Source organism: Molossus molossus, unplaced genomic scaffold (assembly GCF_014108415.1).
Source record: "Molossus molossus isolate mMolMol1 unplaced genomic scaffold, mMolMol1.p scaffold_m16_p_12, whole genome shotgun sequence".
Taxonomy (NCBI): domain Eukaryota; kingdom Metazoa; phylum Chordata; class Mammalia; order Chiroptera; family Molossidae; genus Molossus; species Molossus molossus.
This window is the reverse complement of record NW_023425347.1, coordinates 66414183-66438040: the sequence shown is the minus strand read 5'-3', so window position 1 is coordinate 66438040 and position 23858 is coordinate 66414183. Positions and strand designations below refer to the sequence as shown.

At 36.9% G+C, this 23858-nt stretch overlaps 1 protein-coding gene across 8 annotated transcripts in view; it reads right to left on the bottom strand.

Annotated features, from left to right (window-relative positions):
• Positions 1 to 23858, bottom strand: part of EPS15 (epidermal growth factor receptor pathway substrate 15) — a 155859-nt gene that overhangs the window by 9574 nt on the left and 122427 nt on the right. For all 8 annotated transcript variants that reach the window (XM_036256498.1, XM_036256495.1, XM_036256500.1 and 5 more), the window contains 3 exons: positions 23054 to 23089; positions 21178 to 21314; positions 16707 to 16773 (listed from right to left, as the gene is read on the bottom strand). In XM_036256498.1, coding sequence (XP_036112391.1) covers positions 16707 to 16773; positions 21178 to 21314; positions 23054 to 23089 — 240 coding nt within the window. The remainder of the gene's footprint in view (positions 1 to 16706; positions 16774 to 21177; positions 21315 to 23053; positions 23090 to 23858) is intronic.

Here is a 23858-nt window from a genome sequence, read left to right as displayed (position 1 = left end):
ATAGGGGAATTAATAAGACTTTGGCTAGAACTTTCTCAGACACTGATCATGCTTAACATGAAGCAGAGGCCTGCCCAGAGACTGGAAGGAGTCACTGTGTGTGAACTTGTTTAGCTCATGTGTGAGACACCTGCTGAAAGGTCCCAGAAATAATACTTGGAGAGGAACTCTGCAGGTGGCTTTCTTCCTACTGACACATGCAAGAGCTATTGGCCAGCAAAATCAGGTTTTAAATATAAATATGACCTTAATAACACCCTCTTCTCCCCAAGAATAAAGGTAATGAACACTCTGGAAAAATAAATAAAAGCATAATAAAAGATGTCACTTATAAACTCATTTAAAAAAAACCTGTACCAATATTTTAGCATACTTTTTAAACTGCTTTTTATCCTGTTTTTTTTTTTTTTTTTTTTCATTACATATTTGAGATCATACCATGTTGACACATTTTTTGTGAAGTGTGACTGATAAAGCTACATTTTAGGCATATTACTTTTTATCTCCTTATCCTTAATTTATAGCATTCATCAGTACCTAACATTTTATATATTTGTTTATTGCCTATCTTTCCCATATAAGCTTTATAAAGACAGGAACTTTGTGTTCACCATTGTATCTTCAAGGCATAGACCAAGGTCTGACAAATAGGAGATAACTCATAGTGTTGAAAATATTGAAGAAAAAAGAGGAAAGAAACTGTCTATTTATCAGGGATCTTCCAAACAGATATCACATTTCTTAGCACAACCAGATGAAAAACAAGGGACAAGTGAACCAGGTTTAAGGCTCACCAAAAATTCACATAGAACAGCTGCCTACCAGAGAATCCTGGGAGAAGGAAGAAATCTTTTCTTCCTCCATGACCCATTTATGACCCACAAGATAATGAAGCTCAAGCTCACTGAAAACGTTCAATAGATACTCATGAATAATCTGAGGTGTAGGTGCTGGTCATTAATAAAGGATCCATTTTCTCAAGTTAATTTTCCATTTTTCCAAAGGATCCATTTTCTTCAATTAATTCACTCACTCACCCACTCACTGACCCACTTATCCACTCACATTTACTAAGCATCTAGTACAAGGCTTGGTACTAGGGATTCAGAGGGAAATAAGGCACAACACCTACTTTCAAGGAACTCAACATTTAACTAAGTGATATACATGTACACAACTGCTACACAATTAAGTGTTCAAACTCAGAGAACAAAGAAGCAACACCTAAGTTTATGAGGAGGAGACAAAGAAGACTTCACAGAAAAGTTTTCACTTTCTTTTACTTGTGAACAGAAAGGAAGTAGGAGAAGAGAGAGATATGCACACATATACACACCTGCTCACATTTTTCCATTAAAAAATTAAGTAGCCTTGAATAGAAAGTCATGACCTGTAGTTTGTGGAAACAGAGAAAATCAGAGAAGAAACATGAAAGAAAGCAGGGTCTAAGAATCATAAAATATGTGAACATCCAGGTCCTTAGCCTGAGTCACTGCCTGTAACAACAAAGACCTCCTCTTGGCATTTTACTACTGCTAGAGCCAGAGGCTCTGGGGATGCCATGTACTCCTTTCTAGTCTTCAGGATATTATAAAGCTTTAATTAAGAGTTGGAAAGACTCGCCCTGGCCAGTTTGGCTCAGCGGTTAGAGCGTCGGCCTGCGGTCCGGAGAGACCCGGGTTCGGTTCCCGCTAAGGGCATGTACTTCGGTTGCAGTTTGTCCCCGGCCCTGGTTGGTCGTGCGGGTGGCAGCCACTCGATGTGTCCCTTCACGTCGATGTTTCTCTCTCTCTCTCTCCTTCCTCTCTCTCCCTCCCACTCTAGCTGTACAAAAAATGGAAAAATATCCTCGGGTGAGGATAAAAAAAAAAAAAAAAAAAAAAAAAGAGTTGGAAAGACTCTACATTTTCTGTCAGGAGTTAGTAAAATATTCCATGCAAAAAATTTTCTGGCACCAGAAACTAGTATCACTTAAAATGAAGGAGATAAAGAACTTTACAAGTTGAAAAAAAGTATGTGTAGAAACTAAATAATCTGAATTTTCTTGCTTCTGTTTTCTTATAGTCTGAGATGTGTCTACCCACCAGTAGGAAAAGCTAAAAAGATTCCAATGTGAGGCAAAATATTAAAAAATTTTAATGTCCTTCTATTTCTGTCATACCTACTCTATGTTTTTATTTTGAAAGCTTATAATTCTCCTGGTCCTTTTAAAATTTAATTCAATTTTTGTTTTTCAATTACAGTTGACATACAATATTATATTAGTTTCAGGTGAACACCCTAGTGATTAGACATTACATAACCTACTAAATAATCCTCCCGATAAATCTCATACCCATCTGACACCATAAATAATTAGAATATTCCTAAGGCTGTACTTTATATTCCTATGACTATTCTGTAACAACCAATTTGTAATTCTTAATCCTTTTACCTTTCCCCCCCATCCCACCAAGCCCCCTCCTATCTGGCTACTGTCAAAATGTTCTTAGTATCTATGAATCTGTTTCTGTTCTGTTTGTTCATTTGTTTTTTAGATTCAATTGTTGATAGATACGTATTTATTGCCATTTTATTTTTCAAAAATTTTATCTCCTTTCTTCTTCTTTTGGAAGAAAACCCTTTAACATTTCATGTAATACTGGTTGGGTGGTAATGAACTCCTTTAGCTTTTTCTTGTCTGGGAAGCTTTTATATATCCTTTGATTCTAAATGATAGCATTGCTGGGTAAAGTAATCTTGGTTGTAGGTCCTTACTTTTCATCACTTTGAATATTTCTTGCCACTTCCTTCTAGCCTGCCAAGTGTCTGTTGAAAAATCAGCTAACAATCTTATGGGAGCTCCCTTGTAGGTAACTGAGTGCTTCTCTCTTGCTACTTTTAAGATTCTCTCTTTGTCTTTAACCTTTGGCATTTTAATTATGATGTGGTCTTGGTGTTGGCCTCTTTGAGTTCATTTTGTTTGGGACTCTATGTACTTCCTGCATTTGTATGTTCATTTCCTTCACCAGGTTAGGGAAGTTTTCTGTTATTATTGTTTCAAGTAGGTTTTCAATTTCTTGTTTTCCCTCTTCTCCTTCCATGATGCAAATAATGGTACACTTGAGGTTGTCCTAGAGGCTCCTTACACTACCCTCATTTGGGGGGATTATTTTCAGTTTTTGTTGTTCTGATTGGGTGTCTTTTGCTTCCTCATATTCCAAATTGGTAATTTGATTCTTGGTTTCCTCTACTCGACTGGTGATTCCTTGTAAATTATTCTTCATTTCAGTTAGTGTCTTCTTCATTTCTGACTAGTTCTTTTTTATGGTTTCCATGTCATTTTTAATGCTATAGAAGTTCTCACTAAGTTCATTGAGCATCCTTAAAACCAGTGTTTTGAACTCTGCATCTAGTAGATTGCTTGTCTCCATTTTGTTTAGTTCTTCTTCTGGAGTTCTGTTTTGTTCTTTCACTTGGGACATGTTTCTTTGTCTCCTCATTTTTGCCACCTCCCTGTGTTTGTTTCTATGTATTAGGTAAAGCTGCTACATCTCCTGGGCTTGGTAGAATGGCCTAATGTAGTAGGTGTTCTGTTGGGACCAGTGGCACAGCCTCCACAATCACCCAAGCTGGGCACTCCAGGTGCGCACTCCCCACCATGTGGGCTGTGTACACCCTTCTGTTGTAGTTGAACCTTGATTGCTGTTGGCACATCAATGGGAGGGGTTTACCCCCAGGCCTATTTACTGGCTCCAAGAACTGACTGACTGTGACCACTGACCATCGTGGAAGATCAACTGTGCAGGGCCCATCACATAGAGTTGTAGTTTCTTCAGTGGGGCTCTGGTGCCTGCTGAGTTTGCCCCTTGAGAGTGTTACTTTTAGAGGTGGTTGGGTAGTGCTCTGACATGGTATGAAACTGTCCACAGGGTGCACTGGCTATGGGGCCTCCTGGGAAGTGCAGGCCAAGGTCAGCCACCACTTGTATTCTGCCTGGGGCTGCCCAGCATAAACTACAAAGCGAGCTACAGATGGCTGCTACTTGTTTGGACTTGGAGGTCCCCAGGTGAGGTCAAGCAGCAAGCCAAGGCTGGCTGCTGCTACTGCTGGGCCTGGGGCCACTTAGCAAGAGGTATGGGTACACAGATGGCAGATGCTGCTTAGCTCATGTCCAAAGCATGAGCTAAGACAGGCCATTAGAATGGAAAAGTCACCAGAAACAGCTTGAATGGGCCCACAAGTTGTGTGGGGCAGGTCTCAAGGAATCACCCGGGTAGGACAAACAGTGTGAGCCAGGTTGATGGAGACTCAGATATGGCCCCCATCTACCAGCTCTGTGAGGGGAGGACTCATCAATGGAATAATGGCCTCTGCCAGCACTTCTCTCTCTCTCTCCCCCCCCATAATCCCTATTTCAATTGGAACTAATAAACAGTACATTACAAGTAATGTTAGTCTGCATTTGGAAACCATGAAACCAAAAAGTAGTAATAATAATTACAACAACAACAATAGTGCCCTGGCCGGTTTGGCTCAGCGGTTAGAGCGTCGGCCTGCGGTCCTGAGAGACCCGGGTTCGGTTCCCGTTAAGGGCGCATACCTCGGTTGCAGTTTGTCCCCGGCCCTGGTCGGTTGTGCGGGTGGCAGCCACTCGATGTGTTCCTTTCACATCATGTTTCTCTCTCTCTCTCTCTGTTCCTCTCTCTCCCTCCTACTCTACCTGAACAAAAATGGAAAAATGTCCTCGGGTGAGGATAAAAAAAACAAAAAACAAACAAACAAACAAACAACAACAAAAAAACAATAGTAGCTACCATTTACTGTGACAGGAACCACAATAAATACTTTAACACATTTAATCTACCCAATAAACCCATGAGGCATAATTGTTAACACTTCATTTATAGTTTAAAAAACTGAGACAAAGAAAACATAAGGAACCAGCAATTTTTTAAAACAAGTTCAGGCAGTGGGACTCAAGTACCCAAGTCCTAATCATGACAACTCCTCTTTAGACTATTTATGTTTCTATTCAATTCAAAATAACACTATGACAATGCAGCAGATTTGAGACAAATCACTTATTCGTTTCTTCAGAAGTCAACTGGTAAGCCTCTGCTATGTCTGAAAGTCCTGGGGTGGGAGAGTCGAGATGCAACCTAGCATGACTGCCAGGTCTTTGCTTGGGCAACTGACTAAATGCAAATACTATTAACAGAGATGGATGTTTAATATTGTTTTATATTTCATAAGGTAGACAACTGTACATGTATATACATACATGTAATATAAATAATAATATATAATAAAAATAATAAACATTATATACACATATCTGGAGCACAGGGCTAGTGACTTAGAATTGTGGTTACTGATGTGACGAAATGTTAAAGACACTTCTGGCAGTCATGTTGATAATGGCTTGGCAAATAAGACTGGAAATAATTTAGTATCATAGTCCAGATCAAACATGATGAGAACCCAAACAATGCTGAATATAAAGAAGAACAGACTACTAGGGGTTAAAATAACAGGAGGTGGCAATTTACTGGAGGTGAGAAATGACAGAGAAGTCTAGGATAACTGGTTGAGGGTCAATAATAGTGTCTTTGGTATAGAAAGAAGAATGTAGGAGGAGGTAAAGATTTGCTTTTTTTGTTTGTTTATATTATACTTTGCAGGACAGACCAATTGGAAAAGATGATTATTTCAATGTCAAGCATTGCTGAGTTTGACACCTAAGGGGAAATATCCAGCAGATAACTTGAAGGTATTGGAGGTTCAGGAGAGAGTTCAGGCCTAGAGGACTAAGTCTATAGGTCATCAGGAAAAGACGATAGTTGAAGGCACAGAACTGGCCACCACCACCACAGGAATGTGTATTATGAGAAGAGCATAAGCACCAGGCTAAATACAGAACTAAAAAAACAGCTTCAACTCTTCAGTTTTTTTTTTTCCCCCTCTAGGACACTAAAATTATTATCTTGTTCCTATTTTGAATAAAAAGGAGACACCTGTCCTGGACCACCTGGGAGCAAGCTGTCCTGAGGGAACAGAGAGACCAGCACAATATTGGGCAACAGGAAAATCTTTTAGAACATATTAGATTAGCAGTTCTCAAAGTGTGGTCCATGAACCCCAGAGGTCCCCAAGACCCCTTTAGGTAGGTCTATATGGTCAAAATTACTTTTAGAACATGAAATTGTTATCTTTCTCACTGTGTTGATATTTGCAGCAATGTAAAACCAATGTTGGGTAAAACTACTGGTGGGAATCAAAGCAGTGAAACCAAACTGAACTAGTTGGTACTCATTGTATTCTTCACCATCACAAACTTGCAGGGATAAAAAAAAACGCCGGTTGCACTTAAAAATGTCTATCCTTCATGAATCAATAAACATTATTGTTTTAATAAAGCATGACTCTTGCCCTGGCTGGTTTGGCTCAGCGGTTAGAGCATCGGCCTGCAGTCCAGAGAGACCTGGGTTTGGTTCCCACTAAGGGCACATAGCTTGGTTGCAGTTTGTCCCCAGCCCTGGTTGGGTCGTGTGGGTGGCAGCCACTCGATGTGTCCCTTTCACATCGATGTCTCTCTCTCTCTGTCTCTCTGTCTCTCTCTCTTCCTCTCCCTCCTACTCTATCTGAATAAAAAAATGGAAAAAATGTCCTCATGTGAGGATAAAAAAAAAAAAGCATGACTCTTTATACACATCTTTTTAAAATTCTGAATGACAAAATGGAAAATATACATACTACTCATACATTTTTTAAAAATCCTCACCTGAGGATATGCTGAGAAACAGAGAGAGTGAGACAGACAGCGACAAAAAGAGACAATGTGAGAGAGAAACATCAACTGGTTGCCTCCTGTATGCTCCCCAACTGGGGATGAACCCGCAACCTTTAGTTTGTTTTTTTTTGTTTTTGTACGTATCCCTAGCGGGAACCAAACCTGGGACTCTCTGGTCCGCAGGCCAATGCTCCAACCGCTGAGCCAAACCGGTCAGGGCAACCTTTTGGTGTATGGAATACTAATCTAACCAACTGAACCACACTGGCTAGTTTACACATACATTTTTAAACAAGAGTATTACAATCTCGGAATAGTTTAAGTAAATTTTTATTCAGAGGTTTTCACAAAAGCCATTGAACTTGACAGTACTTTAAAGCACCAATGCACTCTAATATGTTAAAATCTGGTTTGTAACATACATAAATGCATATACTTAATTAAACTTCAGTTTTTAAAAATTTAAAGGCACGTAATACGTGAAATTAGAATCTGCCAACACCTGAAGACCTCTCTGGAAGCTAGTTTCAAGGAAAATAATGTGAAAATTCTGTGATAATATGAAAAACCTTAGCACATCTAAGGTTCCAACCAGCTCTAACAAAGGCATTGCAAAACTTCAGAGAAAAAAAAAAAATCGGCGGCATCGCCCCACTCCAATTTTTATAATGTCGGGACTGGATGAGAACATAAGGCAGAGGCATTATAACAAAGTGGCTAATAGCCCTGGCCGGTTTGGCTCAGCGGTTAGAGCATCGGCCTGCGGTCCAGAGAGACCCAGGTTCGGTTCCCACTAAGGGCATGTACCTCGGTTGCAGTTTGTCCCCGGCCCTGGTTGGGTCGTGCGGGTGGCAACCACTAGATGTGTCCCCTTCACATTGATGTTTCTTTCTCTCTCTCTCTTTCTCTCGCTCCCCACTCTATCTGAATAAAAAATGAAAAAATGTCCTCAGGTGAGGATAAAAAAATAAATAAATAAATAAATAAACAAAGTGGCTAATAGCATGAGCTCTGAATTTTAGAAACTGAGCATTGCTATAGTTTTTGTAAACTTGGGTAAACTGCTTGTCCGGAGTCTCATTTTCCTCATCATTAGTGATCTCACTTCTAGGAATATATCCTAAGAAGCCTGAAACAACAATCAGAAAGAATATATATACTCCTATATTCATAGCAGCACTATTTACAATTGCTAAGATCTGGAAACAGCCCAAGTGTCCATCAATAGATGAGTGGATAAAAAAGCTACGGTACGCCCTGGACGGTTTGGCTCAACCGTTAGAGTGTCGGCCCATGGACCAATAAGTCGTGGGTTCGATTCCTAGTTAAGGGCATGTACCCCAATTGTGGTTCGTCCCCGGCCTTGATCAGGTTGTATGGGAGGCAACCAGTCAATGTGGCTCTATCACGTTGATGTTTCTCTCTCTCTCTCTCTCTCTCTCTCTCTCTCTCTCTCTCCCTCCCTCCCTCCCTCCCACTCTATCTGATGATAAAAAAGTAAAAATTTAAAAAGCTATGGTACAGCCCTGGCCGGTTTGGCTCAGCGGTTGGAGCGTCCGCCTGCGGTCTGGAGAGACCCGGGTTCGGTTCCCGCTAAGGGCATGTACCTCGGTTGCAGTTTGTCCCCGGCCCTGGTTGGTCGTGCGGGTGGCAGCCACTCGATGTGTCCCTTCACGTCGATGTTTCTCACTCTCTCTCCCTTCCCCTCTCTCCCTCCCACTCTATCTGTACAAAAAATGGAAAAATGTCCTCGGGTGAGGATAAAAAAAATAAATAAATAAAAAGCTATGGTACATATACACAATGGAATACTATGTAGCTGTAAGAAAGAAAGCTCTCTTATCCTTTGAGACAACATGGAGGGACCTGGAGAGTATTATGCTAAGTGAAACAAGCCAACCAGAGAAAGACAAATATCACATGATCTCACTTATTTGTAGAACATAATGAACGAAACAAGCTGAGAAACTTTAAAAGAGACCCAGAGACATAGAAGTAGGTGAAGACTGACAAACCTCAGAAGAGGCGAATGGGGCGGGGTGGGGGAAATAAACCACAGAACTTATATGCATGTATGCATAGACAATGCTGGGGGCGGGGGAGGCGAGATTGTGAGGAGGGTGTCAATGGGGGGGAAAAGAAGAAACATCTGTAACAAAAATAAATAAACATAAAAAATGAAATAGAATAGTGTGTCTTATACAACCATTGTAAAAAGATTAAATGAGAAAAATGCAAAAACTAAGTTTGGATGATTTTGCATATGGCTGTTAAAATAAAATTAAAAAGGAAAAGAAAAAGAAAAATTCAGATTTCTGATATTCCTAAGTCTGTGGAATGTCTGCGTAACTTAGACCCAAACACCACTAATAAGTAGCCCATTTAACTCTAAATAATTTTTTATTCTAAGATTCTCATTCAAATCAGGACATCAACTAGATGGCACACTAGGAAGATACAGGATCTCATTTTGTATATAAAAATGGCTCATCATAGAAAAGTCAACCAATGTAATATACCACATTAACAGAATGAAGGAAAAAAAAACCCACATGATATCTCAATTGATGTAGAAAAATGACAAAATTCAACATCCTTTCATGATTAAAAACAAAACAAAACACTAAAAAAATTAGAAAAAAGGGACTACTTCAACATAATAAAGGCCATATGTGAAAAGCCAAGAGCAAAAATCATACTCAGTGGTGAGAGACTGAAAGCCATTTCTCTGAAATCAGAGACAAAACAAGGATGCCTACTTTCACCACTTCTATAGAAGTCCTAGCTATAGAAATTAGGCAAGGGGGAAAAAAGCAACCAAATTAGAAAGGAAATGGTAAAATTATCTTTGCAGATGATACCATCTTATGTGTAGAAAACTAAAGATTCCACATACAAAAAAGTGTAGAACAAATGAATTCAGAAAAGTAATAGGATATAAAAATCAATACAAAAAACAGATAGGATTTCTGTATACTAACAATGAACAATTTAAAAAGGAAATTAAGAGCACAATTTCATTTAAAATAGCATCAAAAATAACAAAATACTTAGGAAATCACTTAACCAAGGAGGACTTGTACACTGACAACTATAAAACATTCTGAAAGTAAAGAAAAACAAACAAATGGAAAGACAGATCATGTTCATGGATTAGAAGGCTATATAAAGATGTTTAATATTATCCAAAGCAATCTACAGATTGAATGTAATCCCTATCAAAATCCCAATGACATTTTTTTGCAGATTCATTCTAAAATTCATATGGAATCTCCAGGGACCCTGAGTAGTCAAAACAATCTTGAAAAAAAGTAACAAAGTTACAGGTCTCAAACTTCCTTATTTTAAAACTTATTACAAAGCTACAGTAATCAAAACAGTGTGGTACTGGCATCAGACAGACATTTAGACCACTAGAAGAGAATAGAAATAAACCCTTGCATATATAGTCAAATGATTTTCTGCAAAGATGCCAAAATACTCTATGGGGAAAGAATAAGTCCTTTTAACAGATGGTGTTGAGAAAACTAGACATCCACATGAAAAAGTTGGACCTTTACCTTAAAACATATGTAAAAATTAACTCAAAATGGATCAAAGACTTAAATGTAAGATTTAAAACTATAAAACTTACCCTGGCCAGTTTGCTTAATGGTTAGTGCATCAGCCCAAGGACCATAGAGTCCCAGGTTCAGTTTCCACTAAGAGCACGTACCTTGGTTGTGGTTCATCCCCGTCCTCGGTTGGGGTTGTGTAGGTGGCAACCAGTCGGTGTCCATCTCACACTGATGTTTCTCTCTCTCTGTCCCTCCTTCTCTCCCTTTTGGTCTACCTGAAGATAAATGCAAAAGTGTCCTCAGGTGAGGATTAAAAAAAAAACAAAAAAACTATAAAACTCTTGCTTAGCTGGCATGGCTCAGTGGACTGAGTTTCATCCCACAGACTGAGAGGTCCCAGTTTGATTTCCAGTCAGGGTACATGCCCGGGTTGTGAGCTCGATCCCCAGTAAGGGGTGTGTAGGAGGCAGCTGATCGATGTTTCTCTCTCACATCAATGTTTCTCTCTTTCTCTCCCTTCCTTTTTCTCTAAAAATCAATAAAAATATATTTTAGAAAACTATAAAACTCTTAGAAGATAATATAGGGGAAAGCTTCATAATGCTGGATATACATAGCTACACTTTCTTACATATGACACTAAAAGCACAGGCAATAAAGAGTAGATAAATTGGACTACATCAAAATTTAAAAGTTTTGTGCACCAATGGACAGTATGAACACAATGAAAAGGCAACCCATGGAATGGGAGAAAATATCTGCAAATCATATGTCTCATAAGGGGTTAATATCCAGGGTATATTAAGAACTCCTACAACTCAACAACAAAAAAGCAAACAACCAATTTAAAAAATGGCAAAGTACCTGAATAGACATTTCTTCAAAGAAGATATCCAAATGGCCAATAAGCCCATGAAAGGATGCTCAACATCAATAATAAGTAGGAAAATGAAAATCAAATCAGTAAGATGACATTTCACACCCTTTAGGATGGCCATTATTTAAAAAACCCAGAAAGTATAAAGTATTGGTGAGGATGTAGAGAAATTAGAACCCTTGTGCAGGAATGTACAGCTACTACGAATAACAGTATGCTAGTCCCTCAAAAAATGAAAAATAGAATTACCATATGATCCAGCAATTCCACTTCTGGGTGTATACCCAAAAGAATTGAAACCAAGAACTTAAACAGATATCTGTATACAATATGAAGAGCAATATTAGTCATAATAGCTGAAATGTGGAAGCAACCCAGCGTCTACTAATGGATGAATGGATAAATGCACAACAAAATATTATTTAGTTTTAAAAAGGAAGGAAATTCTGATACATGCTACAACATGGAAGAACCCTGAGATTATATTAAGTGAAATAAGCCAGACAAAAAAAGATAAATGCTACATAAATCTACTTATATGAGGCACCTAGAGTAGTCAAATTCATAAATACAGAAAGTAAATGGTGGTTGCCAGGGCCTGGAGGTGGGGTTATCGGGGAACTCCTGGTTCAACGAGTACAGAGTTTCAGTTTTGGAAGATGAAAAAAGTTCTGGAGGTAGATGAATGTGATGGTTGCATAACAATGTGAATATACTTAATACCACTGAACTCTATACTTAGAAATGTTTAAAATGGTAAATTTTATGTTATGTATATTTTACCACAATATATATTTTTAAAAACCCTTATCAGAACAAAATAAACAATATATCCCATCCCCAAGATTTTCATCCACTGGGCTCCTATCATACGCTCTGTGAGGAGAGTAACTGATTCATCCATTCATTCAGTAATATTATATGCCCAGGCATGGTTTAAGGTTCTTGGAATATATCAGTGAATACAAAGATCCAAGTTCCTGTGGAACTTAAAATCTAGTGGAAAAAGGAGAAGACAGATAAGAAGAAAACAAAGTCATTCATATAGTATGCTGGAAGGTAATCAGCCATAACAAAAGAAGAAAGAGTAGAGCATAGTAATGTTGGAGTGCTAGAATGGGTGGTGATGCTTGTAAATGTTAAATAGGGTGATGTCACTGAGTGACATTTTGGCGAAGATTTGTTAGAGGTAATGGAGATCATCATGTGGATAGATAGAGAAAGACCATCCCAGGAATAGGGAACAGTTAAGGGCAAAGAGCATAAGGAACACCAGCCTGTTGTTTGAACAACAGCACAAAGGCCATGTGGCTGGAGCAGAGTGAGTACAGTTGTCCCTCGTTTATGGCGGTTAATCCGTTCCAGATTCCAGCAGTTGCATCTGGTGTTGAAGGATTCCTGGGGTGCTCAAATACATAGGCCTACAGTCTATATGTATAGTAATTTTAATTTTAATTGTAATACAGAGGTGTATAATTGACTCAGACAACTGAGTGCACACTGTATCATTTTCACTGTCTCAATCAACTTTTTAATGAATATATTTGAAAAAACCGTGGTAAAGCCATGAAAGTCGAAGCGCAAAGTGGCGAGGGACGATTGTAAAGGGAATAATGATAAGAGATACTAGAAAGGTATAGGCCATCGTAAGGCTTTCACTGGATGTAATTTGAAGACAGAGCCAGTTAAGATTTCCTGACAGACTAGGGATAGAGTAAAAGAAAAAGAAAAACCAAGGATGAGTCTGAGGTTTCAGGTCTTAGCAATGTTAAAGATGAAATTACTATAAATTAAGATGGGGAAAGCGGTAAGAGAAGCAGATTTGAGAAGAAAGAGTAGGTATTCGGTGTTATTATACATGTTGTGTTAGATATAGCTGCAGATATTTAAGTGGAGATGTCAAGAGGTAGTTGGGTATATGAGTCTAGAGTTCAGGAAAAAAGATGTAGCTGGAGCTGTAAATCAGCACATAGATAATATGTGAATCCATGAAACCAGATGAGATCCCCAAAGAAGTACAGAAAGAGAAGAAAAAATGTCCCAAGTCTAGGTCCTAGAGCAACACAACATAAAAAAATTAGGTAAAAGAGGAAAAATCAGCAAAGGAGACACAAGGAATAACCAAAGAAGTCAGTGGAAAGCCAGAGATCTCAAGTGGACCCCACTGGGCCATCTTTTAACCTTGTGAAAGGGCTTCACAAGTGAGACTCCAATGAGATCAAGTATGGAAAAATGGTTAGCATATGGAGTGCGGGAATTATGCAAATGCTCAATAAATAGTATCATTATTGTGATTAACAATAAATCTTAGCCCCTCCCAGGCTATTATAGCAATTTATTCTACCACTTTACATGAAATGAGCTAGAAACTGGAATCGAAAGAGAAGACTAACAAAGGCAATAGAAACCTTCTGCAGTAAGACTGCAATCTGCCACTTCAACCTTAACCTGACTATTCCTCTACAGGTTAAGTTTTATCAAAATGTGTTTTTCCTTGAACATGCCCTATATTTTCTGCCTCTATTCCTTGCTTATGTTATTCTCTTTGCTTTATATTGTCTCTTTCCATAACTATTTATTAAAAATCCTAGCCCAGCCCTGGCCGGTTTGGCTCAGCAGTTAGAGCGTCAGCCTGCGGTCCAGAGAGACCCAGGTTCGGTTCCCGCTAAGGGCGCGTACCTTGGTTGCAGTTTGTCCCCGGCCCTGGTTGGTCGTGCGGGTGGCAGCCACTCGATGTGTCCCTTTCACGTCGATGTTTCTCTCTCTCCCCCCCACCCCACTCCACCTGAAAAAATGGAAAAATGCCCTCAGGTGAGGATTAAAAAATAAATAAATAAATAAATAAATAAAAAATCCTAGCCCATTCTTTCAAAGCATACCACAAAAGCCATCTTCTGTTTTATGTTTTTGTTGTTGTTGTCAATTATTTTTTTAAATAATTATTTATTTATTTTTGTTACAGATGTTTCTCTTTTTTTCCCCATTGACACCCTCCTCCCATCCCCCCACCCCATACCCGGCTTTGTTGTCCGTGTCCATCAGTTTATCTCTTCCCTCCTCTTACCACCCCCTCTTCTGAGGGTTATCAGTCTGTACCCTACTTTCCACGTCTCTGGTCTACCCAATTCCTCAGACTGTTATGTTCATAATATTCCACAAATAAGTGAGATCATGTGATATTCGTCTTTCTCTGCTTGGCTTGTTTCGCTTAGGATAATACTTTCCAGGACCCTCCATGTTGTCTCAAAGGATAAGAGATCTTTCTTTCTTACGGCTGCATAGTACTCCGTTGTGTATATGTACCACAGCTTTGTTATCCATTCGTCTACTGATGGACATTTGGGTTGTTTCTAGATCTTAGCTATTGTAAATAGTGCTGCTATGAACATGGGGTGTACATATATTCTTTCTGATTGGTGTTTCAGGCTTCTTAGGGTATATTCCTAGAAGTGGGATCACTGGATCAAATGGCAGCTCAATTTTTAATTTTTTGAGGTAACACCATAGTGTTTTCCATGTGACTGCACCAGTCTGCATTCCCACCAGCAGTGTACTAGAGTCCCCTTTTCTCCACACCCTCACCAACACTTGTTGTTTGCCACCTTCTGCTTTAAAATCATTCATGATTTACCCTAAGTGGAGGTGCTCTCCCTTCCCTTTAAATTTTTGTAATTTTAATGAACCTCATGGCACTTACCATTCTTTAGTGTGGGTAACCAAGAGTTAATTATAAATGTATTCACTTTTCATTTTATTTTCTTAGGTTATCTTTCTAATTACATAATGTCCATAGCAATATATTAATCCATCAGTTCAAAAAGGAAAGTCTAAAAAAAAAGGTACTTTATAAAGATATAACTTAACAACTGTTACTACAATAAGCCTTTTAAAAATCATATTTCTCTCATTCTAAATTTTAGTTTAAATCAATACCTGGTTACTACACTAAATCTTGTTTTCTACATATCTGCTTTTTACATTGCTCCTTCTTGCTACTCATGTTGGAAGTCAACTTTCAACCTGTAAATAAATAACGCACAGTGCTAAATTTCATCTTGTTACAATTTGTACAAGAAATCCAAATTGTGAAGCTATTTCTATTAGCTTCTTCTGTGCTCATAATCCTTAATTTGTCACAATCAACAAACATGTATACTGAATAACTCACACTATTTCCATCTAAAAAATAAGGCATTCTCTTAAGGAAAATATCTGAGTGTATTGTGTATCTTCAGTGAAATTCCTTTAGATGAGCTTAAATAGCCATATGGTTCTAAACTTACTAAATGTAGAAAATTCAACTTAGCTTTACTTCTTTCATTCTTAGGAAAACAATCTTCATTTTGTTGATTAACTTTCATTTAAATGCTTATTTTATACCGTCTTCATTTGGACTATGTTTCATTAAGCCTCAATTTCCATTAAATTTTGCTTGTGTCTTAAAAAAATAAAAATAAATAAAAAATAAGGAATTCTATTTTTGCATGATAGTGAAGTACTGACTTGTGTCAGTCCACTTCCCTCTAATTCCCTGCTCTCTTACAAAATAGCTGGTCTGTTTGTTTTAAGTCAACAGTGAAAAAGAAACAGGGTTAGTTAAGAAAGCTTTTAAGACTCTGTCAGACTTAGGTTTGAATCTGGGCTTCACCTGGCTCAAATCTAGTAAACTTTATAATCTTGATTAAGTTACTTAGAGTTCTGGGTCCTCAGATTGCTGACCTTTAAAATGGGAATATTATAATGAACAAAACAAACTGATGAACAAAATAGAACCAGAGACATAGAAGTAGGGTACAAACTGACAAACCTCAGAAGAGTGGGGGTAGGGAAGAGATAAACTACAGAACTTATATGCATGTATGAGTACCCAATGGACATAAACAACAAAGCTGGGGGCAGGGTGGGGTGGGGGGTTGGGAGGAGGGTGTCAATGGGGGGAAAAGGAGAAACATCTGTAACAAAATTAAATTAATAAAAATAATTAAAAAATAAATAAAATGGGAATATTACTTAAAAGGACAAATAAAAAATTAGATACCATAAAACATGAGAACTGGATGCTAGAATAATATACAGCTTTTCTCTGTCTTGTTACAGGACCTATTCACTTTTGGAAAGCTATTATCATTACCTATTGGAAGCTACTAATTTTAAAATTTAGGCCAAAATCCATAATGCTGCCTTTGAAACTGCCAAACAACACTGCTTTTAGAATGGAAAAAAATGTTATTGGTCTTACTGATATTGACTAGAGTACATATTGTGGTAAGATTTTCAACATGAACAATAAATGAGATAGAGAATAATAAGAAAAGTAGAAAGTGATATGTAAACACTTGTCATCATCATTATTATTGGTAGATTATAATTGGATGCAACTACACAATAATTTTAAAGTCATACATAAGTAAATAGGACAAATACATTTGGAGACCAAAGAAAAGAAGCGTAAAGAAAAGGGTGACGCTTACTGTTCAAGAAATTGATGTTATTTTCTTACCTGAATCACTAACTGCAACAACTGTTCCGCCGGGAGCAAAAGGATCATTGTGTTTCAATGTTTCTACCTAAAGAAATTATACAAAACCATGACTGAGAGAGGCAACATTTCATAGCTGAAACTTCACTGCCACATCAAAGAAAATATTCCTTACAAACTCTAAATTCAGAATACAATGCATTAGGAACAAATGTTTCCCTCTATTAATTTGCAATCTTATTAAATCAAAATGATATATTTCATTTTCTAATCTCCTTTAATTGTGAAATATAACATCCATTCATAAAATTGTATAAAACTCATGTACAGTTTAACAAATAAGTATCAAGTGATCACCTCCCAGAAACTGTCAATACCTCAGAAGTTATGTGCTCCTCTCCAATCACTATCCCATCTCTCCTCTGTAGAGGTAATTATTATCTTGACTTTGGTAATATTCATTTCTTTTCTCTCATAACTTTGCTACTTGAATAGATGCACACTACTTTAACTTTTTATTTTGAAATAACTTTAGATTTCTAGAGCAGCTGTTAAGATAATACAAAGTTCCTATATATCCTTTACCCAGCTTCCTCTAATGTTACTATCTCATATAATCATAGTACAGCTATTAAAACTGAAGAATTAATACTGATACAAAACTATAAACTGTCGATTTTATTTGGATTTCACTCGTTTTTCCATTAATGTCCTTTTCCTGTTCCAGGACGGCATGTCACATTTAGGATGCATACTATTCTAACTTTTAAATATCCTAGTACTTAATATCAGAAAACACTAGATTTCCATTTTCTATTTGTTATCTAAAATAATTTAGCATTCTTCCCCTTAAAGAAAACATGTACTTGTGCATTGAGGGGAGGGAAGAAAAGGGAGAGGTGAAGGGAGGGAGAGAGCAACGGAGGCAGGAAAGGAGAAAGGGGAGAGAGAGCGCGCTTTCTGCTAAAAAGATCCTGCCACTTTCAAATAAGCCATGTAAAACTCTGAATCAAGTAGCAAGAGTAAGTAGTTAAGAAGAGTGAAGACTTTACCAGAGTCAGTTGTCTTCCTACTTTACTTTAGTTTTTAATCATAGTCAAACAAATTGTATCTTTAGGAAGACAAATGAACCTTTTCTTTCTGGCATCAGGCTCTTTTTAAGAGGCCATCCAAAAGCCTTGGCAGACAAGTGAATGGGGCATGAAAATAGTTTTGCAATATTTATCTCCTACTCTGACTCATGGCTATCAATGTCATCTATTTCCAATCATCAAGAAATTGGATATTATAATTGAATGTCAAAGGATAATGCAGAGCTCAACTGATAAATTCCCAAGTAAAATAAATGTATTTGAAAAGAGATAAGTAATGCTGAGACTTATATTTTCTGTTTATAAAAGAGGACCCATTAAAACTATTAGCAGAAAGAAGTAATTATGACTGATGAAGTTTTGGGACTGAAAACAATAGTACTTATTTTAACGGATGCCAATGATATTATTTATAAAACTAGCACACTAGCTTATACTCTGATTATATCTGTTGAATGAATGAATGAATAGCAATCCAAGAAAAAAGTTAAGCTGCTCTGTATAGCAAATAACTTTCCATGGATCCTATATAATCATCAAAATATTAGTGTGAAATAGTCACTGACATGTCATCAACTATTATTGGTCTTCTCTTGACTTTGAGGGAGGAAAAACAACCAGGCTGGTTTTTAATAATAGCTTACAAGTTTTGTGTATCATGAAGAGAGAAATAGAAAATGCATGCCTACATGCATGTCATGTTTAATTTCTATTCCTTTATCAAACACTATACAATCATTCTAAAAGGCCAATGGGATAACAAGGGGAACAAGATGCACATGTAGCCCATGAAGAAATAAGTGGCCACAAAACTCTCTGTTATGTTCAGTTAGATAATTAAGCAATTTAGTACAAAAAATAATTTTCATAACTAAAATCCAGATGGTATTTTATAAAACTAATGCTCCCAAATCCTCCAACAAGGTCATCTAACTTATCACTGAAATTCTCTCTTCTATATTAGCCATCCACCTCCCACTTTGACAGTTTGACTTAGCACCCACACAATGCTACTATACACTAACTACGATTGCAGGAAATGGCAGTTGTTTGTTTTGGTTTGGTTCTTAAAATTATGTCCCTTTGAGAGCAGAGACCAGCTCTGTGGAAATAGAAAACAACTTTTGGGGAGAGACTTCGTGACTGGAGGCATAATCAGAGGCCTGTTAAATTTTCATTTTTAAAAAGGAAGATCACAAAACCAGGTATTTTAGAACTATGAAGAAATAAAGTTCATTTAGACTATAGTAGTGAAGACCTTAAGATTTTTGAGCAAGGTTTGAATTCAGTTCTGTCATTTACTAACTTGATTATCACTTAACCTCTATAACTCTCATTTACTTTATCTTAAATCTGGGGATAATAACATGAGCCTCAAAGAATTATTGTGAAGGGTAAATGAGGTAACACATGAAAAGAGCTTTGTACCATGCCTAGCACATAGAAAAGATTAGGTAAACAGCTATTATTATATTGCCAATTAGTTTTTTTGTTTTGTTTTGCTTTTAACGGAGAAATTAAGAGCTGTCAGCAGGGGTTAAGTTGCTTTAGAAAACTGGGGAGAAAAGAGGAAAAGTAGAACTAATGGCAGAAAAATTTCACCAGTGTATAGGAACAAAACTTGTTTATTTTTAAATTAGAAAAAGCTTCTTTGGCTTTCTTGCTCTTTAAATGATGCAAGTGAAGAATGAGAGGGTAGAATAAGGTGAGAGGAAAAGAATTCAGGTTACAGCCAATTTGAGAAGAATTTGGCAAATGGGTCCACACTGCAAACTATGTGCTGTAGGAAAACACAGTATCCAGTAGCCTGTGGAAACCACAAATATTAAATTACGAAGGCATTTGCTCAGTTTTACACCAATGGAAAATACCAGTTGTTGGCCAAGTAGCTCCTTACCAAATACAATAAGGAAGCAATTCAAGAATACCAAAATATATTGTCTTTTTTAAAAAATATTTTTTCATTGATATTTTTAGATAGAAAGAAAGGGAGAGAAAGAGATAGAAACATCGATGTGAGAGAGAGACATCAATGGGCTGCCTCCTGCACAACCTCTACTGGGGATAGAGCCTACAATCTGGGCATGTGCCCTGACCAGGAATTGAACTGGGACCCCTCAGTCCATGGGAGGGCACTCAATCCACTGAGCCACACCAGCTGGGCCAAAATGTATTATCTTTAAAAGAAACAATTACTCTGGTAAGAAGGCATTCTTTTAAAAAATTTTTTATTGAATTTATCAAGGTGACATTGGTTAATAAAATTATATAGGTTTCAAGTGCACAATTCTGTAATACATCATCTGTATATTGTATTGTGTTCCTCACCCAAAGTCGAGTCTCCTGTCATCATTTATCTCCCTCTTTACCCTCTTTTACCTCCCTCCACCCCCCTTTTCCTCTGGTAATCACCATACTGTAGTCTGTGTCTAAGAGGTTTTTCTTTTCTTCTTAAGGAAGTATTCTTAATCTAAGAGTATTAAAAGACAATATTTTTGCTGTCACGCAACTGATCCTTTCTGGGTCTGGTTTACATATAAACATAAAAATCCTGCCTCAAACAATAAGCCTCCAAATAAGATTTTTTTTCTACAACTACAAAATTACTCTAAGTATTGAAATTGAATGACAGATACATAAAAGTTTGTTAGAATACTTCATTGTATTACTCTATTTTGAATATGTTTAAATATCCATGATATAAAAATTTGTTTTTAAAGCCTCTGGATGATAAAGCACTTAGTTATGTGACCTTGGTTGTGTTAAATTAATTTTTCTGAGACCCTGTGCTCTCATTGTTAAAATAGAAACACCAAAGCCTACTTTGCAAGTTTGAGGTAAAGATCAGAAATGTAAAGCACACAGAAGTATCTGATCATAGTATGTGGTTATTAAATAGTGATTTTTGCACTATGTATGTTCTCAAGAGTCCGAAATTTAGTGGGAATTTGTACTTCTTTACAAGATTAACATTCCAGACATATATGTATATATGTCTATAACATAAATTATTTTATTTTTCTAAAACATCAATGTTGTTTCCTTTAAAATGATTTTCATTATTTCAGTAATGCGTATCAAACATTTCTGAAAAATCTTTAAGACTGGTATATGGATTTCTAATAATTTATTTTTAATACCCCCAATGGAACAATATTTTTAATATCTCCAATGGGACAATATTTGAAGGGTAGACTTGATTTTGGATGATTAAGTTATTCTAGTTAATTCCAGTGGGCAATCGGGTTGTAAAATATTGCTCTGAATCAAAACCTAGATGGGTTGAAGAAAACTAAAAATTTTATATGGCACATCAGAAGAAACCTAAAAGAGGATTCTTTCACCACTGTATATTCACAAAACGTATTACCCATTTAACAGTTTTTAATCCTCCCACTTACCGATGTATTACTGCTATTGCTGGCTGCACTGAAAGGGTCGGTACTAGAAGTGGCAAAAGGATCAGTAGAAGATTGTTTGAAGAAACAGTCAGATGCAAATGGATCTGAACCTTTGAAAGGATCACCTCCAAATGGATCTAAGAAAATACAGCACAAATATGAGAGACTAAAAAGCTATTACACTGAATTTCCTGTCACCTGAAGGCATGACAATTACAGTAATAAAAAGACATTTTGAGCCCTGACCGGTTTGGCTCAGTGGTTGGAGTGGCAGATGGTGGGACCAAGGAGTTGTGGGTTTGATTTTGGTCAAGGGCACGCACGTTGGTTGTGGTTCGGTCCCCAGCCCTGGTTGGGGTTGTGAGAGAGGCAACCAATCAATATGTCTTTCTCACATCACTGTTTCTCCCCACCCCTCATACTCTATCTGAAGATAAATGGAAAAATATTCTTGGTGAGGATTAAAAAAACAGAAAGACATTTTGAATTTGTACAAAATCTAAATTCGGTACTTTCTATTATGATCATTGATCTTAAAAAGAAAGTATAGACAGTTCCATCTAGTTACACAGCTTTTTTTTTTAATCCTCTCCTGAGGATATTTTTCCATTGATTTTCAGAGAGAGAGAGAGAAATCGATGAGAGAGACACATCAATTGGTTGCCTCACACATGACCCTGACCAGGGCCGGGGACCGAACCACAACCGAGGAACATGCCCTTGACTGAATCGAACCCCCAACTCTTTGGTCCTCGGACCAACGCTCCAACCACTGAGCCAAACTGGTGAGGGCTAGTTAGTTATACAGTTTTAAGTAACATTCTTTCCTACTTGTTCACCATTCACCTAAAGGACACCAATAGTTCCAATACTTACTATACAAATGTTTCCTGTATGCTAGGTTTAAATAATACTTGTAAGCTGGATCTAACTGGGAGTGATTCTGATTGGAGGAGGGGGAACCACAGATTCTGTTATGGTTTTGATAAAAGACAAGAGTCTTTTTTTTATCATCCTCACCCAAGGATATGTTTATTGATTTTAGAGAGAGAGAGAAACATTGATGTGAGAGAGAAACATGGATCAGTTGACTCTCTTACATGCCTCAGTTGGGGATCAAACCTGAAACCAAGGTATGTGACCTGACCAGGAATTGAACCTGCAACCGTTTGGTATGTGGGTCAATGCTCCAACTGAGTCACCCAGTCAGGTTAAAATATAAGAGTCTTTTACTTAATAAACTTATTTTTTAAAATTAGTATGTAATTTCAAGAGATGCCATTTTAAGATCCTTATTCTATACTATCATTAACTAAAGAAACAACAAAAATTTTAAATGTATTTCTTTCTCTCTAAATGTATTATTTCTCTCAAGGATAACAGCCAATAGTTTGGAGCAGTTCTGCAAAGCATAACTAAATGGTACAAAAAATTTGCTTTATTCTAATGCAAAACTCCCAGAAAAAGAATATCTTAAAAAGCCTAACATTTAGTAATTCTTTAAGATGTTTTAATTCCTCCATTCACTGGAATAGACTGTACTTTTAGGAAACAAAAGTTCTAAACCCTGTAGTAATGTAACTCACTATATTCACCTAATCCTTGACTAATAAGGAGAAATCAGTGTAAATTTTACTAAAAGCATCAAAGTATAAACACTAGTATCATTTTTTACAAAGTAAAGCTAACAGTTAAGTAAAAATACCAGGCACATACAACATCTTAGTGAGATCCTAGATTAGCTTCCAAACTAAATAAAAGCTAAGTCCATTTCCTATAACTACCCAACTGTGATCTCTCATTCCTAAATACAGCATAAGCTTATAATTAATTAGAATCAAATTAAAGCTAAGATAAAACTCAATAATATACTAACCAATTTTTCCAAAAGGATCATCCTTGAAAGGATCACCTGTTATAAAATAAATAACCAGAAATCAAAATATTATTTACTATTATGGCATCATTACTTAAAGGTAACTTCAAAACAAAACCAGTTTCTTAAAGCAAAATCTGTTTCACTAATTCCACCTCAAAGTAGATAAAACAATGAATGCCATCCACCTTTAGGAAATATTTTAAATAATAAACAGTAAAGGTAGAACATCAGTATACCTCATAAAAGAGGCAAATTTGAATCACAGACAACTATACTTACCTCTTGATCACAAGTTGAAGTTACAGATGGATGAGAAAAGACAGGCATGACAGTCAAAATTTTGCTAACAAAATCTGTACTCTTCACAACAGTATGGAATGGGTATTACCATCACCACTTCAGAACAGACATTGAGCTTCACTGAAGTAAAAAAATTCTTATAGAATCAAGTTCAGAAATAAACCCTTACATTTATGGTCATCTGCGTTTTGACAAGAGTGCCAAGACAATTAAATAAAGAAAGGATAATCATTTCAACAAATGGTGCTAGGACAACTGGATATCCACATACCAAAGAATGAAGTTGGACCCCTATCTCGTACCATATACCAAAATTAACTGAAAATGGATCAAAGACCTAAATGTAACAGCTAAAACTATAAAATTCTTAGAAGAAAATATAAGAGTCAATCTTTATGACTTTGGATCTTAGATATGACATCAAAAGCATAAGTGACAAAAGAAAAAAATGAATAAATTGGACTTCATCAAAATTAAGACAACACAGAATACAAGAAAATAT